Raw genomic sequence first — 17,062 nt, 5'->3', positions numbered from 1 at the left:
ATGTCAGGAGACACTAACTACGAAGCCTCAGCAGGGATAGTCTATGCTGCAAACACCAACCTCAGTTGCATTTTCAACACGACCAACAGCTCCGACGGTGACTTCTTCCACCTGTCAGACTTCAACAAGACAGATTTTGTGGGAGATGGCGCCGCTGTTGTGAGGATTATAATCTCTGTCATTTACTCGCTGGTGTGCGCGCTGGGTTTGGTTGGAAACGTACTGGTTCTGTACCTGATGAAGTCTAAACATGTGTGGAAAAAATCCTCCATCAACCTTTTCGTAACTTGTTTGGCGCTGACGGACTTCCAGTTCGTGCTGACTCTGCCGTTCTGGGCGGTGGAAAACGTGCTGGACTTTACGTGGCCTTTCGGCAAGGCGATGTGCAAGATAGTCTCCTATGTGACGGCTATGAACATGTACGCCAGCGTGTTTTTCCTCACCGCTATGAGCGTGACGAGGTACTGGTCGCTCGCCTCTGCGCTCAAGGGCAGGCGGCGGCGGCCACACTGCTGCCCTGCGCGGTGCATCACCGTTTTCATCTGGATCGCCGCTGTCTCCGCCGCGCTGCCGCACGCGGTTTTCTCCACGACCGTGAGCGTTTCCAGTGAGGACTTGTGCCTTGTCAAATTCCCGGAAACCAACGGAAACGCGCAGTTTTGGCTGGGACTGTATCACTCTCAGAAAGTGCTGCTGGGTTTCGTGTTGCCGCTGGGCATCATCTCAGCCTGCTACCTGCTCCTTTTGCGCTCCATCACCTCCAAAAACATCAACACCTCGAGCGCCAAGCGACGCGCGAAGGTCACCAAGTCTGTAACCATAGTGGTCTTATCCTTTTTCCTCTGCTGGCTGCCCAACCAGGCGCTGACAGCCTGGGGCATCCTCATTAAACTCAACGTGGTTCACTTCAGTTATGAGTACTACACCACGCAGGTGTACGTGTTCCCCGTGTCCGTGTGTCTGGCGCACTCCAACAGCTGTCTGAACCCGATTCTGTACTGCCTGATGAGGCGGGAGTTCAGAAAAGCGCTGAAAAAACTTTTCTGGCGGATGACTTCGCCGACAACCAGGCCGATCACGGCCACCACAAAGCCAGCGATGGACAAGCAGGGGCCAGTCCTGGTCCCCGTCAGCGCGCCCGAGGAGCCCGCTGTTGTGTTCTATCCTCCGGGGACTGTTATGTACAATGACCCGCGAGATCTGCCGCAAAACAGCACGTAGGCCGATAACTTAATTAAAAGTGCCGCATGGACCATTTTTTTTATCGTCTTTGATTGTTATTTATATGTTTATTGCTGCTCCAGGAAAGCCGGAGTTCAAGTTGGATCTGCTTTTAAAAAAAAGGCGAGAAAAGATCAGCAAATCATAATATGAATGCCATTCACATGCATCTTTTTCTGTTATTCACAATCAGAGATTATTTTGTGCTAAGAAGACAAACAGTATTGTGAATGTGCCAAGTCTGTCCAAAAATGTGAACAAATATATAAATAATAATAACGTGCAAGTGATGTGCATCTACAAAATGTGAGACAGTTGCTGTCTCTTTGTTCAGTACACTCTTGTGCTCTTGTGTTTGTCAATGAGGATGAACAATGTCTGCACACAACGATGCACAGATTTTAAATGTGGGGGAAAGGGAGAGCACTGTTGTCTGATGAATTGGTATGGACTTCATGGAGAGAAAAAGTGGGACGGATGCATATAAATATATAGTCTTGAGAGGTAGCCTATAATATGTGGTCTCATTGCTGTTTGTAAACACAATCTATGTGAATGAAGAGTGGGACAAAAAATAAAACGTTGTTTTCTGATTGTTTCCCGGTGACTATACGTTGTAAAGCACCAATGAACATACACACCCCTCCCCTCAAACCTGCAGGAAGGTGCCGGATTTTGAATGAATGCAGCCCAAGGTGCGCTTCAACCGCCTGTGGAGTGTCTGTTGTCCCCGTGCCTTTCTGTGTCTCCGCTCGGCACCACGCAAAGAGACTGAAAGGGGAAACACACCTCCCTGTGGGCTTCAAATTCTTTTTGCTGACGCTCAGAAGAGTCCGGATCACATGAGAAAGAGAAAATACCATCAGCATGCAGGATCTTTGCAGATACAGACACCACCAAACACTTCTGGGTCACAAGCGATGATTGAGAGATTTGTTTGCATGTTATACCTTTAAATAATCTTGCATTTATATTAATTAATTTACAATCAATGCAGAAACACCTCAAAATCAATTTCGAGTTATTGCCCAAGTGAAACACATTTTTATTTTATTAATTTCTAATAACCTTAATGTAAAATTCAAAAGAACTTGCCACTAAAACCATCTTTGTCTCAAATTCTTAATTCTCATGACATTTTCCATTATAGCACAACAAGGTGCAAAGGCACAACATTAAATCAGTGCTTTAAATGTCAACTTAAGTGCAACTTCCTAGTCTGCATGCATCAACCCATCAGTAATTCCTTTATTACCCTTCATTGATCTTGATTCAAAGGAGTAATTAGGGGCGTTTAGCAGCCTAATCTACAGTAAATGTATTCATGAGCAGAAGTTCAGAGGGGTTATCTTGCGCGTATTCCTCTTACTTACATTTTTCACTTCTTTTAAAGTAAGGACAGTCAGATATGGATGCCTGGTTGATTTGACCTTTACAGTCAGATATTACTGCACAGTTTGCTTCTGAAAGTTCAGTCATCCTGGATAGATGGAAGTTATTTTAATTGGGGCACTGATAAGACATTTCAACTCCAGATTGAATAGAAAGGGCATGATTCAATTAAGGTCTGGATTCGGTACAGTCTTTTTTAATTAACTAAATACTCGAATGAAACTCATTTGGTTGATTTCCCCGCAACCATTTCTCCTGCTGCTGACTATGGTTTGTGTATGAGTGTGCGTGTGTGTGTGTGCGCATATATCTGACAGCGATAAGACTGCAGGAGTCTGGCAAACCCACATATTACGATCAACATGCTGAGATAATTACCAAACTAATTTTCAATTAAGTAGCTAATAGCAAAGGGTATCATTGCGTATTCATACCCCCATGAAAATCGAGTGTAATTATAAGTAATTGTCAAGTTGAATTGGTACATCAGAATGATTATATCACGATCCCACACTCGCAAATCAGTTTACTCTCACACAGTAAGCATTTCATCTGTTTGTAAAATCCCCTTTGAGGGGAAGAAAATGACATGAATCCAAATCATGATTGATGATGATTGAAATTCTAGTAACAACGTCTGTTCCTTGAGAGATGCGCTAATATCTCAACTGATCTCCCAGGGAGCCGGAGAGCCTTTGATGTGTTTTGGATGTCTGGGTTTTTGTTGTGCGCCACAATTTTTTTTTTTTAAATCAATTTTCTTTGATTACTTGCTTGAAAATTCTTTCTCCCTCATTGAAAAATGAGTGGCTCAGGAGATAGAGCAGGCTGTCCCCTCGTGTCCACTTGTGGATGTCCTCGAGCAAGACAATGAACCCCAAGTTGCTCCCGATGGGCAGGCAAGCGCCTTGCATGGCAGTTCCGCCAACAATGGTGAATGAGTCAGAGGAAAATTGTAGTACCAGTAAGGTAGAAACGCGCTTTATAAATGCAGTCCATTATCCATTTGAAAATGGATTTGAAAGTGCCTGAGACACACACAGCCATGAACACCTAAAACCTGTGAAATGTTGGCAGAAATGATAATGATGGCTTCAGACGCAACACCTTTCTTCTGTAGATGTCAATGTATTATTAAGTGAATAAAAAGACAAGAAGAAGAGTGAAAAGCTTTGACAACTGAGCTGCTTTACAAAGCCTGGGAGGTACAAATAATGAGGAGAACAGAGGGATAACTTTTGTTTTTCACCATGGTATACGGTAAATGGACTGTACTTTTACAGCAATTTTCTAGGCTTCCTACCACTCAAAGCACTTTTACATAACAGGGAACAGGGGGGGGGGGGGGGGGGGGGGCACTGTCCCTTATCAAATAAACCAATAAATAAACATTAACTATCCGGCCTCCTGTGCCACACCATACTGGAAAAACACCCATTTCTGTGCTGCCTCAAGGTGAAAACTGTCCCATTAGGCAAATTAATGTAATCACAAGAATCAAAGACATGTTGACGATATAATAAAGAATCTGTATTTATTAAAACAATACTATTAAATACTTTTACATAAGCAGAATTAGTCCACATTTCTGATATAGAGGGCGATGAAGATGCAGCCGAGCAGGGACACGGTCGAGGCCGAAAGGACCACCACGATTACACTTCCTGCCATGTTGACCAGAGCTCCTAGACCCGCACCGACAAGGATCTGAGCCAGTTGGACCATGCAGGTGAGGGCGGCACAGTCCACCCCGGAGCCTCGCTGACTTACAATGCTTCCTCGCAGCTTCATCTGTTCCTGAGGAAGGAGGAGGAGGAGGAGGAGGAGGAGGAGGAGGAGGAGGAGGGGGAAAAAAGAGAGCAATATTTGATGTAATTTCTGTGTTACCAAAAATACCCAGTGCAGAAAGCAATCAATAGGTAAAAAAGATTTAGCTCCGGGAAATACCAAGAGACCATCTCATATATATATTATTTTAAGTATTTTTTAAGATGAATAAAGCTCTCCTCAGGCACCTCAGCCACATGCTATTCAATTTCATCACCAGCTCCCCTGGTTCAACTTAATGAGGTATTGACTGAGCATGCCAGGACACACCAAAACAAACAGAAATCGTTTTCTTTCTTCTAACAAATGCTTTTTTTAAAGCCACAGGGAAGATGTTGTATATGATTTCTTTATGAGTCTACAGATGTTTGGATGTTAGTTGTCAGATATGATGTTCTGAATGGGAATCATTTGTACTCATTCATTAAGTAGAATCAAAAGTTATGTTTTTGTTTAATTATATGCAGAGTCGGCTTTTATTGTTTATTGATACTAAGTGTATCTTCCTGTCTATAAAATTGTGAAAAATGTCTGTTGGCACTCATTGCTGGTGAACAGTGAAAAGAACTCAACTGCAAACCGAAGAAGGCTGAGCCGAAGGAAAAACATTCTGACGTTCAAAACTGAATAAAAGGAACATCAACCATTGTCTGTGTCCTAAAAAACAACAAAAGCCCTCTGCCTCCTCTCTCCCAGTCATTGAAACAGATCAAACAGATCTACAGATGACGCCATTACCCTGACCCTCCACAGTGCCCAATCCCATCTGGACCAGAGTTACTCCTATGTGTGAGAAAGCTGTTCATTATATTTCAGCATTCAACACCATTGTGCCATCTAAGTTCATCATCAAGCTCAGAGACAGAGCGCTCACAGAGAGCTCTGGGACTCAACAACGTGCGTGATTGGACCCTGAGCGTTCTGATGGACCGACCCCAGGCTGTGTGGATGAGCACCAGCAGGTCATCCACCCTGACTCTCGACACTTGAGCCCCTCGGGGCTGCTTGCTCATGTAATTGTAGTGCATCTGAAAAATAAAGAACTTGAACTCAATCCTAACTGATTTGGGCGTGTGAAGCATTGCATGGCACACACCCCAGCTCTCTGTTTTTGTCTTTGGTTGAGCACAATGTTTATTTTCCTCTACTCAAATGCATCTCAACCCTGAAAAGCATTCCTTCTGTCAGCTTAGTACCTCTTCTTCCCGCTGGTACTCCGCTATCAGGTTGAATGGGATGGTGTAGAGCGTGCTGGACATGACCCCGAATACGGTGCAGAGGATGAGCGTGGCGATGATGTTGGGGAAGAGGCCAATCAGGCCGGTGCCCATGCCAAATACAAAGTAGCCCACGAAGTATAATCCCTTCAGGCCGATGTACGGGAGGAGGAAACGCTGCACGTCTGAAAACACACAAACGTCATCAATGAGGAAAGTACAGCTTTGTCTTTTATGCCTCTAAAAGATGTTGATAAAAACATTATGAAACCCTCCACAGTGTGTTAAAGTTGACCGGACATCTCATAGGACGGGCTACCTTTCGTTTCACAGCCGAACATTACTGCTGAACATTACTGAAATAAACTTCTCAGCACCCTGACTAAATACAGCCAATTTCACAATCAGAGGCTCAGTGATGGCAGTACTTTGTTATTTGGCTTGAACTTTGCTTTGTATGAAGCACATAATTTCCCTTTCACACTTCATTGATATTTTACAAGCCTACTGCTAATATAGCACACCTACTTTGTGGATTTCAATGAAACATCAGTTGGGGAAACATCTGTTTCATTTGTGCAGCACATTACAGCCTGTAATCCCAAACAGAATATGAGGCGGTAATGACTCACTACTACCTTCCCTGCACAACCTTGTTGAGTTGCTATTGCTATTCATGACATGGTGATACTAACAAATGGTGGCTGCCATGAAAAAAATGTCCACACACACACACACACACACACACACACACACATAAGCTTTCAGGTACTTACAGGAGTAGAGAGCAGAGGACACAGCATTAATACACAGTCCCCAGCAGCCCACTTCTACACCTCTCTCATATGTGGCGTAGGCCGTGGAGTTATGGGCTGCATAAGGATTTCCATTGTACACAATCTGCAAAACAAATAGAGAAATAATTTGACAATGAGCGTGTTAGAATGCAGTCAAAGCACTCAGCTACACTGATAAAGATATCAAAATGTTGGCCACTCTCGTTCATTCTGGCTTTCATCTTTTCTTTCCCTTCAACACTCAACAGGAAGCCACTGACTCCACATTTCTCATCCCGGATGATGACGCCTGCAGTTTCAGATTACACGCTGCTGTATCGGGTGTTAATGAACCGTGGCGGTGAGTACTGCGTCCTGGTGTGAGACGCGTCCTTTGATCAGCCTACACACGGTGAAACTGTCAAGAATTCATTTTTATTCCACGTCAACCGGAGATTACACACAACAAGAGGCTACTCCCCCTGTTGTTGGTCTAACTTTGTCGGCTTGCCTCGTTTGACAGTGACTAATTGATGGATTATTTCTGTTTACTCTATACAATGTCACCAATTAGTGGGAAAATCTGCAATTAAGGTGACATCTTTAAATTGCAGATCCTGACAGTGAGAAAAAAACAAAACATATACAGTATACAGTGATATAAAACAGATTAAAGAGAATTCAAGCTTTGAGAAGCTGGAGGCAGAGAATAATTGGCATTTCCACTTTATATATGACTTAAATGATTAATGAATTAACGATGTAACGTCATCTTACGTAAGGCTTTGTGTGGCTTTGTGTACAAATTACACTCGAGAGGAATAGTTCTACATTTTGAGAAAAAACACTTTTATGCTTTTATGCTGCGAGTTTCTTCACAAGACTGATATTACTCTCATTTGTAGGATGAATATGACGCTGTGGCCAAGTGATGCTACGCTTTGCGAGCCTGAGAAATACTGTGCAAAAATCCTCAAAATCACAGCCCAGGGTAACATTTTGATTTGTCTTATTTTGTGGAGCCAAAACCCAACAATATTCACTTTACAATGATATAATGACAATAAGCCACACCTGAATAGTGATCACATGTGCGGTATTCAAAATCATTACCTGTCCCATAAAGTCTGTGAAGAAGAGCATGTTGCAGAGGAAAGCCGTCCATCCCAGCAGGTGACTGACACACAGGTAGCGGTAGTGGTTTGGCATGTTCATGATAGTCTTCATCATCGACCTGAATGTCATCCTCTTCTGGGCCTGCACATACACACAAACGCCACAGACATCAGCTCCAACACTGACAGGATTTTAACACAGATTTTCCTCTCATGGCACTCATTACTCTCCCGGTATGTGGTACTTAATTAAAGAGGTTAGCTCAAAAGCTCCAACAGTGAAAACAGACATCTGCTCCGTGAAGACCCTCATTAGAATGAATGAAGGGATTCAACGTAAAGATCACACAGTGACATTAAGGACTGTGCTCAAGGGATGGAGGCCGGAGATGATGAAAGATGAAAGGGCAGATGACAAAGTCAATATTATGAGTGTGAAGACTACCTCAGAGGCATTAAATGAAGTATGATCTGATACTACATCGCAATCTTCCGCGTTTAAAAATGTAAAAACATTCACAACTTAACACTGTATAACCTCACTAATGTGCTTGACCAAACAAAAGGAAGACAAACACAATTAGAGCTAAGATACTATCAAGGCAAGAGCATGACATGTTAGAGAATATTCATCAAACGTCTTTACGAGACTACGAAAGTGGGTTTTAAGAAGAAGATGCTACAAATTATTCTGCTAGATCCCTCTTCTTTTCATTAAGATGCATTAAACAGAAGTCAACTCAGCTGGTGGGGTTTGACTAATTGATTGATGTTCAAAAAAGTTTCAAAAAGTTTCAAAAATAAATGTAGGAAATCTTATAAATTGGAAACTTTATGTTGCACGGGACATATTTACCAAACTGCATATCATCTCCACGAGGTTGTTTGAATATTTGCCCTGCAGAGCATGGTCCCATTTGAACCAATATTGATTTATGAATATTCTTGTCAATGATTGGCTGAGTGGTGGCGCGAGAACACACCGAGGCCTTAGTACGTTTTATTTGTAGTTGAAACCAGCCACAGCTGCCTTGAAAAGAATATCATAGGTGAAGGCTCAGTGGAAACCATTTGTACTCATACCTTTTGTGCAACTGCACTTTCTTGTAAACACAACATTTCGTCTCCACTTAGAAGTTGCATTGAGACTACATTACAAGTCCATTTTCTCTAAACTACTATATTAAGGTCTCCCCTTGACCATGAGCATTGATAAATTCAATTTGTATTCCAAATCATCTTACCACGTGTATCTACAAGTGCGTCCTTGGAGACTGTATATCACATACCTCTTTGTTTGGCTGCTTGGCACTGGAGGTCACTGAGTTGGCCTCTCCGAGAGCAGAGAAGGACCTAGGCCTGAGGTCTGGGACGGATGCAGGGACTGCAGGTGAGACGGGCTCTTTAGCCAGCCCCCCGTAACCATTGCTGTGGGAGCCCAGTAGGCGGAGGGCACTGGAAGGTGAAGGGTCAGAGGCAAACGGGTCCTTGCCCAGAGGCTGCTCTGGAATACTGAAGAGGTGCACAGTGAGGAAGATGCCCCACGTCAATGCTGAGAAGAAGTAGATGACTTGGTACTCAGAGCCCAGCACCTGACCCAACACAGAGTGACCCCAGTCCATAGCTCCAACCAGGTAGCCGAACGCACCGCCCAGACCTGGAATACACAGCGGCAAAGGTTAAAACACTGGAGGCAGAGCTTACTGAGGAATAAATACTGCACACCCTCAGATTCTGCAAGAACTCTTCCTTTCCAGCATAATTGAGTCTCTTTCAGAGAGTGAGGTTTTAGAGCGTTTTGTTGAAGACAGCAGCCCGCTGAGGCTGCAAACGAGAGCGGTGAAATACTGTAGAAAGTCATCTGTCTCAACACTGTATGCTGACAGGAATCTATGTGATTATGTGTGCAGCAAAAATATTAGTGTCGAGCGCCTCTTTAAAATGACATGGGTACTTAACCTGCTTGAATTATTTCAGTGCATCTCTGACTTTTAGGTTTGATGATACAGTAGCTTAGGTTGTGCATGCATAAAAAAGCTATTATGGGTCCTTCTCTGGCTTTGAGCTTTGACTTTTGTCATAGCTGTTGTTGAAATAGTGCTATGCATTGAGAAAGGTAACACTTCTATACTCAGATATCATATGTACAGTATAAATACTGGACATACAGCACTGGACAAACTGCAAAACAAAAGAATAAAGATAGTGTCAACCTTTCATTTTCACTGGTACACACACACAAATGGAAAAATAAGTATCAAAAAGGAAAAGTGAACAAATGACATTGTGTATTGTCACACTGCTGCACAGTTAATGTAATTGCTGCACAATTAGGAAATTATCCCGGCTGACATGGAGCACATATCCACATTAAATAATGAAGGAGAAGATTCTCATGAATTATTACTGCAGAAAGACAAGGCTACAAACTGTAGACAATATGATTCAAACTCAATATCCAGGCAGTGGATCGAGTGAATATCATTTTAGCATGTTTGCCACTAAGATGAAGGCTCACCAACTGCAGACGGTGTGTGCTCCGGTGTGGTGTTAAATATCATATCTCTCTCTGTGCCTTTCATGAACAACTCAGCCTTCTCTCTTTACTAAAAATAGGACATATAAATGATGAGAGCTTCAAGAAAGGCGAGCGGCAGAATGGACCGAAAACCCGAACTGAATCTGCACCACGTTATAGGTCAGTTGCCTGTACAGTATATGAGTGAACAGTCTGTTGGTTAGTATGCAACACGGATGATCTAAAAATACGAGTATGAAATTGTGTAGCAGGAGCAGTGTTGTTGACAGATGCCTCTCTTAAATCACATGCTTACACAATTATATACACGCACACACGATTTGAGTCAATGACTTAAAAAGAATGGTTAAATAACAAAAAAAGTAGGTCTCCTGAGATGGAGGCTATTTCTCTGCATCATAGCAACTGACAGGCAAAGTAATAAGTATCTTGGTCACGCTTCATTTATGTCTAAAAGACTGGAAAATTGTTGTTTGTGTGCTGCATCGATCACTCTTCTTTCATTCAAGATCCTCCTCAATTTTCTTTCTCTGTCATCAACATCACCTCAAGTGTGTATCTTTCTGCCCCTGCAATAACTCGCATTGCAGCACAGTGCAGCAGAGCAAACAGAGACATGACAGGGGCTCAACTGTGGACAACATACACAGAGAGAGTGAAAACGAGAGAGGACGAGATTGAATATGAGCGAGGCGGAATTTGATGTAAATAGACTCTGAGGTATAAATTAAACTGACGCCGTTTCACATTACACACGAGTGGGATTCAATACAAAAACACACAAAAACAAATTGTTGGCGAAAGGGCAGGTTGCTTATTTAGACTTGGTTTGAAAATGTGCAATTTACTACTGGCTAGATTAGAAAGTCAGGGGATCACCAAAGTCACTGGTGTCATCCTCTGAGCACAAAGAATGTCTACACCAAATGTCAAGGCGATCCATTTGATAGTTGTTAATAGGTTTCAGTCTGAAGTGGTGAACCCATCGATCGGCCAACCGACAGACCAACATTGTCACTCACGGGCCCACACGGCTAGTGTGGCTAAAAATGAATTATGTGTTCATATGGCCAGGTTTATATACCTGCTGCTGTAGTAAATAAGCAAGCAAGTAAGTCATTATGTGTGTAAAGTAATTAGTCATCCGTAATGACTGTGGTCTGGTGAGAGAGAGAGAGAGTACTGATCATAGCATTTCACAAGTGTGTGATTAGAAAAGTACATGACTCACAGAGAAACACACAACAGCTCTCTCCTTCCTCCTCAAACCTCACATACCAGAGGTGGCAGGGGCGTCTAAAGAGTCATGTGCCTGGCTTCTGTCTCTCTCAGCCCAGACCCATGACTGCAGCACATGACTAGCTCAGGGCAGGATTACTGCCTGACTAGCATGCTCACACCACCCGGTGCCTGCTGACAGCTGAACGCACCACTGACGCTGAAAACATCCTCTTGCCTTGCAGGGTATGAAGAATATTAGCTTGAGCCTGTTAATTTTTTAGACTCGTTTGGAACATATTTTATAAGGTTATGGTGGGTTACAGTAATGGCGTATCTCATTTACTACATACGTTAATAAAGCAAGCAATCTTCAGCTGTGTAACCCTAAGATACGCATTGTTAAATCACCCAAAATAAAGAGACAGCTAGTATTGATTCGCTTCTGAATGTGTCCACAGGTGGTCATCCTGCCAAACTCTCTGTGTGTGTTTATCCAGGAAGTGACAAATGCAACTGCAGGCTTGTTTGCCCTTCAAATAAATGGTAATGTCAATGAAGTAAATCTCCAACTCCACATGAGGAGCCAAAACAAATTGATGCTTTGGCTCATCAACATCACATTTCTTTTCATAATACAACCCTGAACTTTTCAGAAATTTGCTCTGAAGTACAAGTGGAGAATCTGTTCATCCATTAAGCAAAATATTGTTGACTTGAAGGTGAAATGCAGATGAACACATGTCAGCATGTCTGTATCAAAGTGGCTGATGAACACACAATTCAAAGTTTAGGAAAGGTGGCAAAAATCCATCTGAGATGTCACGCTGGGTTCTGGAACTCATCTTCCAAAACTCACATTACACAGAGAAAAGGGAGTTCTGCATTAAATGGTGAGCCAAAGTTACACTGTAATTCCCTGAGAGACTTATTATAAAAGGAAGCATCTGGTTGCATTTGGTAACACAGAGAGCGATTTTCCACATGGGAACATTGTACTGGCGAGATTTCAATGACGAATTAGTGAAACAATGAGCAAAATGTGTCAAAAATGACCAAAAACTTGCACAGAGGTGAGACCGGTGAGAGTGAAGCAAAACAGTAAAGTTGTGGGCTGTAAAACCAACAAAATGAGCTAAAACACTCTAAAATGAACTCAGTAACAGGACTAATTATTTATATTTCTTGAACACACATTCTTGGACACTCAAATAAAATGGCCACTGTGCCAGCCAGGAAACAGTCTGGCACATAACCCCCGGGACGTGAAACAACAACTTGCCATTTTACACTTTGTAGAGATTAAACAAACAAGATACAACATCTTAATTAGTGAACTTCTGAGATGTTGGTGGATTTATTTAAGCTGTCTCGATAACGAGCGTGGTATCAATACTCTCACCTAACTCTGGGCAAGAAAGTCTTATTACATCAAAAGACATCCAAAGTCTTACTGAACATGCAGACCACTCTCAGACAGCGACATAGTTCATTGAAGTGTTCATATCTCCTTCAGTATAGTGCTGCTCCGCCCACCAGTACCATATTGTGAGAAACTCTCACCAAACAAAAGGTAAATGGACTTGTACTTGTAAAGTGCTTTTTCAATCTTCCACCCACTCAACGTTCTTTTACGCTACATGTCCTTCACCCATTTAAACCCCTTCATACACGTATTGCTCCCAATCAAGGTGCCACCTGCCCATCATGACTAACTCCCATTCATGCCCATTCATTCAAAGCAAGTCCATCAAGATGCAAGTTGGAAACAGCCAAAGAGAAAAGATTTATGACATAAATAAGCCAAAAAAATGCTTATTGAAGCAAATGCGACAACAGTGTGTGTGTGTGTGTTGTATGTGCTTGTCTGTGTTACACACCTGTGAATAGAGCATGGTAGTGCAGACCTCTTTCCTTGTCTTGATGTGAACACACATCAAACAGGTAGGCCTTGATGGGCCCGTCGATGAAGTCTGCAGCGAAGTCAAACAGCACGACTCCGAACATCACCACCACTATGGCCCAAATACTCCTCAATGACCTGTCGCTGACTAGTGCTGCAAAACAGAACAAAATAATCGCACATTGAGCACTGCGGTTAATGATGGAGCTGTCAAATGTGCATGTTAATTTCTGGCAAGTATAGAGGATAATTTTGCAGGAAAAAGAATTCAGCACACAGCACAATGAAAGGCACTGGCTATTGTATCATAAAGGCCAGGGTTGTTTTGTTCTCTTACAAAAGGAACAATGAGGCTAAAAATATATCAGGCATACTTTGAACATAATGGAGTGGATGATTTTGTGATTTAAGTAAGAGATAATGAGTGTCTTTAGAACATAAACAATATAAAAGTCTGTTAATAGATGTACCATGGACAGCAATTTCATGGAGTTACATCAACAGATCATTACAATGAACTGACCTTTCTGTAGCTATGATACAAAAAGAGGAATTGAGCGAGGGCAGTTAAAACAATGCAAACACGTACGTCACACGATTCCCGTGGCATTCACCACAACTCTGAGAAACATGGAAAGATAATCAGCTTATCCGGCGCGCGTTGGATGAAAGAAATACTTTGCAGTCCGTGTGATGATGATAGCAAAGCCCGGAACGTTTTTAATAGAAACTCAATCAACAATCAGGGCATTCAAGAAAGAAATAAGTTATTTCAAACAAGCTGATTTACATTTTCTTTTGACCTGAGCCTCAGATTTGAAATAAGGATCCTGCACTGTGAGCTTAAATACACATTGTGTTGCTATTTCACCTGTTTAATTGAGCTGTTTCAGTATAACAGAGATCTCTCAAACTTTACATGTTCACTGTTTTTGCAGTGTTTTGGATAGTTCCTAAAATGTGGAGCAAATGTTTTGTAGCCTACAATTCATTGTCCTGTCCGATGAATACTCTCATCAACATCCAATCAAAAGGAATAATTGAGGAAGTGAGGATGATTTATTTAAAGCTCCATCATTAAAAAGTGTTCGGGGCCAACTGTGCATATCAGAGTGTGGGGACATTTTCAGTGAATATCCACTTAACCCTGCCCTGATCCTGTTCGGTGGGAAACAATAGAGCGGCACCATGACTCTCAGCAGTGAATCTGTTCATGTGGCTGCAAAGGTCACAGATTCTTTTGGGAAGAGAACTTCTCGTGATGCTGCCTGCCGGATTCTCAGAAACCCCCCCCCCAAAAAAAAAGAGACATCTGAGGAAATTATGCCCACAGTTAAAAAGTTAAAACTTTTTTCTTGATGTCTCTTTTTAGCGAGAACATACTGCCAATTTGAAGCCTGAGCCTGTAAAATTCTAAGCGATTATAAAAGTTATAACCATGTAACCAGTGTGAGAATAATCTAATTAGACCATAAAACCTCATGTGTTTGCTTTGCATTCATTGAGGTTTACAAGATAAGTCAATTATTCTTCCAAACATAAGCATAATAGAAGGAGATCAAGGCGATGTCAGATTTCAACAGTATGCTCTACAATATTTCAGGTTTCTTTGATGGAAAGAACTGGTTAATTCTCTTTTATTTCCTCTGAATCGAAGGCGAAGTCGGCACTCAAAACATGAACTCACTTTCTGATATGACAAGACTAAAAAATACATCTCTTTCTCACCTGAGATGACAGCATCTCCGTTGAGGAACAGGGTGATTCCCAGCAGCATGAGGATGCCCAGGGCCAGGATGTAAGGTCTCCGCCTGCCCCACGACGAACGGCAGTAGTCGCTGGCCGAGCCGATGATGGGCTGCAGCAGAAAGCCCAGCAGGGGGCTGATCAGCCACACCAAGCTGTACAGGCTGCGGGGAAGGCCCACGCTCAGGAGTACAGGTGTAACGAATGCTGCCTCCACAGCGTAGCAGAATTCCCTTCCAAACATGACCATGCTATGGAGGATGAGGCGGCCTCGCGAGCGCCTGGGGGGCTCCACGGCTCCGAAAACGGTGCTATCCCCACTGTCCATGTAGTTCTCTTTGGAGCCAGTGTAGTCTGTTGGGTACAAAGAAGTGCTGATGTGTTTGCCAGGCTCCGGGAGCCCGCAAGGCTGGGGCCTCACAGACTGGTCCTCTGATAAAAGGGTCATGGTCGAGAGAAGGGAAGGAAGGTAGAAGGGGAAAGGGAGAAGGAGAGGGAGAATGATAAGAGGAGATTTCGGGGGAAAAGAGACAAAGAGTATGGCAGTGTCTCTCTCAGTCCGCCAGGTGATGGATAAATGGCCAAATGCCCAGTCCTTGCACTGGAGCTCAGCTTGAGCTAATCCTCCTCTCTACTGCATAGCTGAGCAATGAGTCCAAGAGCCACACAGCTTTACTTTACATGTGAAGGTCTGCCTCCTGGTCCGAGCACAGCAGAGTGGCACTCATTGAACAACACGGGGAGAAGGGAGGCGAGAAAGAAGTGGGTGTATTTAGGGGATTGCTAAATGTTTCAAGTACTGCTGTAAAGACCCAGGGCAATTCATGTGAATTTGGTGTGAGGAATTACATGTGAGCGTGTGTGAGTGTGTGTGTACGGTAAAGAGGGTCCTTTATTCCGTTGTTTCAACAGTCACTAACGATCAGCCAGTGGTATTTATTTCTACTCCTCTTTCAGTAGGGAGGCGTTTGCCACTGGATCTAATCAATATATTGATACATTTGAAAGCTTATTTAAAAAGTGATTTCCTGTACGTACTGTTTAATGCAAGTGAAAAAAGATGGTTAAAAACATGTTTAAAAAAAGAATTACTTAGGCCTACAGCAAAGTGAAAATTTGATGCGCTTTTTGTCATTTCATTTAATGTCTTAAACGCAGTTAAGACATTATAACGCAGTTCTCTTCTGCTTTGGCATTTGCAGCTTCTGTTTCATCCACAATTCAATTAGAATCCAATTCATATTTTTTTTTCTTTTAAAGCCATGCGAGCAGTGCGGCTAAAAGGCTGAAGATGGACGGCCGGTCTGTCAATCCACATTGTTGTTTTGGGTATGTTAGTGTTTATCACAAAGCACAGCTGGACTAAAATACAGCCTCACAGAGCTGGTAGCAGAGCTGTATGCTCTTAGTCTTGTTCAAAAGGTTTTGATAGTAGTTCTAAAAGGGTATTTCATAATGTGTGTGACTGTGAATACTTGTTATTCTTTCTCAAGGTCAGGTGTTACATACCTTTCTTTACAGAGACCTCCATCGGTGTGCAAAACCTATTAAGTACACATCTCACATATTACATGGAGTGAGATCTTCAATAAAATAAATGGTGCCACTGTGGTATATTTTGAGTCAACTCCTCATACATCGTCCTGCTGCTGTAAATACTCACCAGAGCAGCAAATGTGTTTTAATCCGCAGCAGAAAATAGTCCCCAGCAAATGCTCTTTTTACTCCTGTTTGAGTAATGTTTGCTGCAAACTAAAGCTCTTTTAAGAAATAATTTAGTCTTTGTTCTCTATCGTATTGTGACCCGGGGCCATATTCATAAAGTTTCCTACAAAGAGTTCCATCTCATGATGAATTTCTAAGAAAATTCTGAGAATCACTGTAGGCTGGCAATATTCTGAACATTTTCTTAGAATAATGACGTTCTAAGAAGCCTTTTGCATAGAAAGAAAGAAAAGCAGCACCCTGACATTTAGGTGATCAATAAGCCGTTTCAACACTACAGACAACATACAGTAAATGCTGTAGAACCGTAGCACTATTGCACAGATTCCTACCTGCCAGGAGAGGCATTTACTTTCTTGCTGAGAGTTGGATGAGAATATCGA

General features: G+C 42.5%; 2 protein-coding genes across 2 annotated transcripts; one reads left to right on the top strand and one right to left on the bottom strand.

The window, feature by feature from the left end:
- On the top strand, positions 1-1,221 carry rxfp3 (relaxin family peptide receptor 3; the record flags this gene model as incomplete). The annotated part of the gene is made up of 1 exon (XM_079178572.1): positions 1-1,221. The coding sequence occupies one exon, from the start codon at positions 1-3 to the stop codon at positions 1,219-1,221; it is 1,221 nt and encodes a 406-aa protein (XP_079034698.1).
- Positions 1,222-4,188: 2,967 nt separating this feature from the next.
- Positions 4,189-15,402, bottom strand: slc45a2 (solute carrier family 45 member 2; the record flags this gene model as incomplete). The annotated part of the gene is made up of 7 exons (XM_079178665.1): positions 4,189-4,410; positions 5,637-5,842; positions 6,434-6,557; positions 7,547-7,690; positions 8,838-9,205; positions 13,186-13,362; positions 14,937-15,402. The coding sequence occupies 7 exons, from the start codon at positions 15,400-15,402 to the stop codon at positions 4,189-4,191; spliced, it is 1,707 nt and encodes a 568-aa protein (XP_079034791.1).
- Between the last annotated feature and the right edge of the window lie 1,660 nt (positions 15,403-17,062).

This window comes from Pholis gunnellus (genome assembly GCF_910591455.1).
Source record: "Pholis gunnellus genome assembly, chromosome: 18".
NCBI lineage: Eukaryota > Metazoa > Chordata > Actinopteri > Perciformes > Pholidae > Pholis > Pholis gunnellus.
The sequence above is the reverse complement of the archived record's forward strand: the minus strand, read 5'-3'. Positions and strand labels throughout refer to the sequence as shown.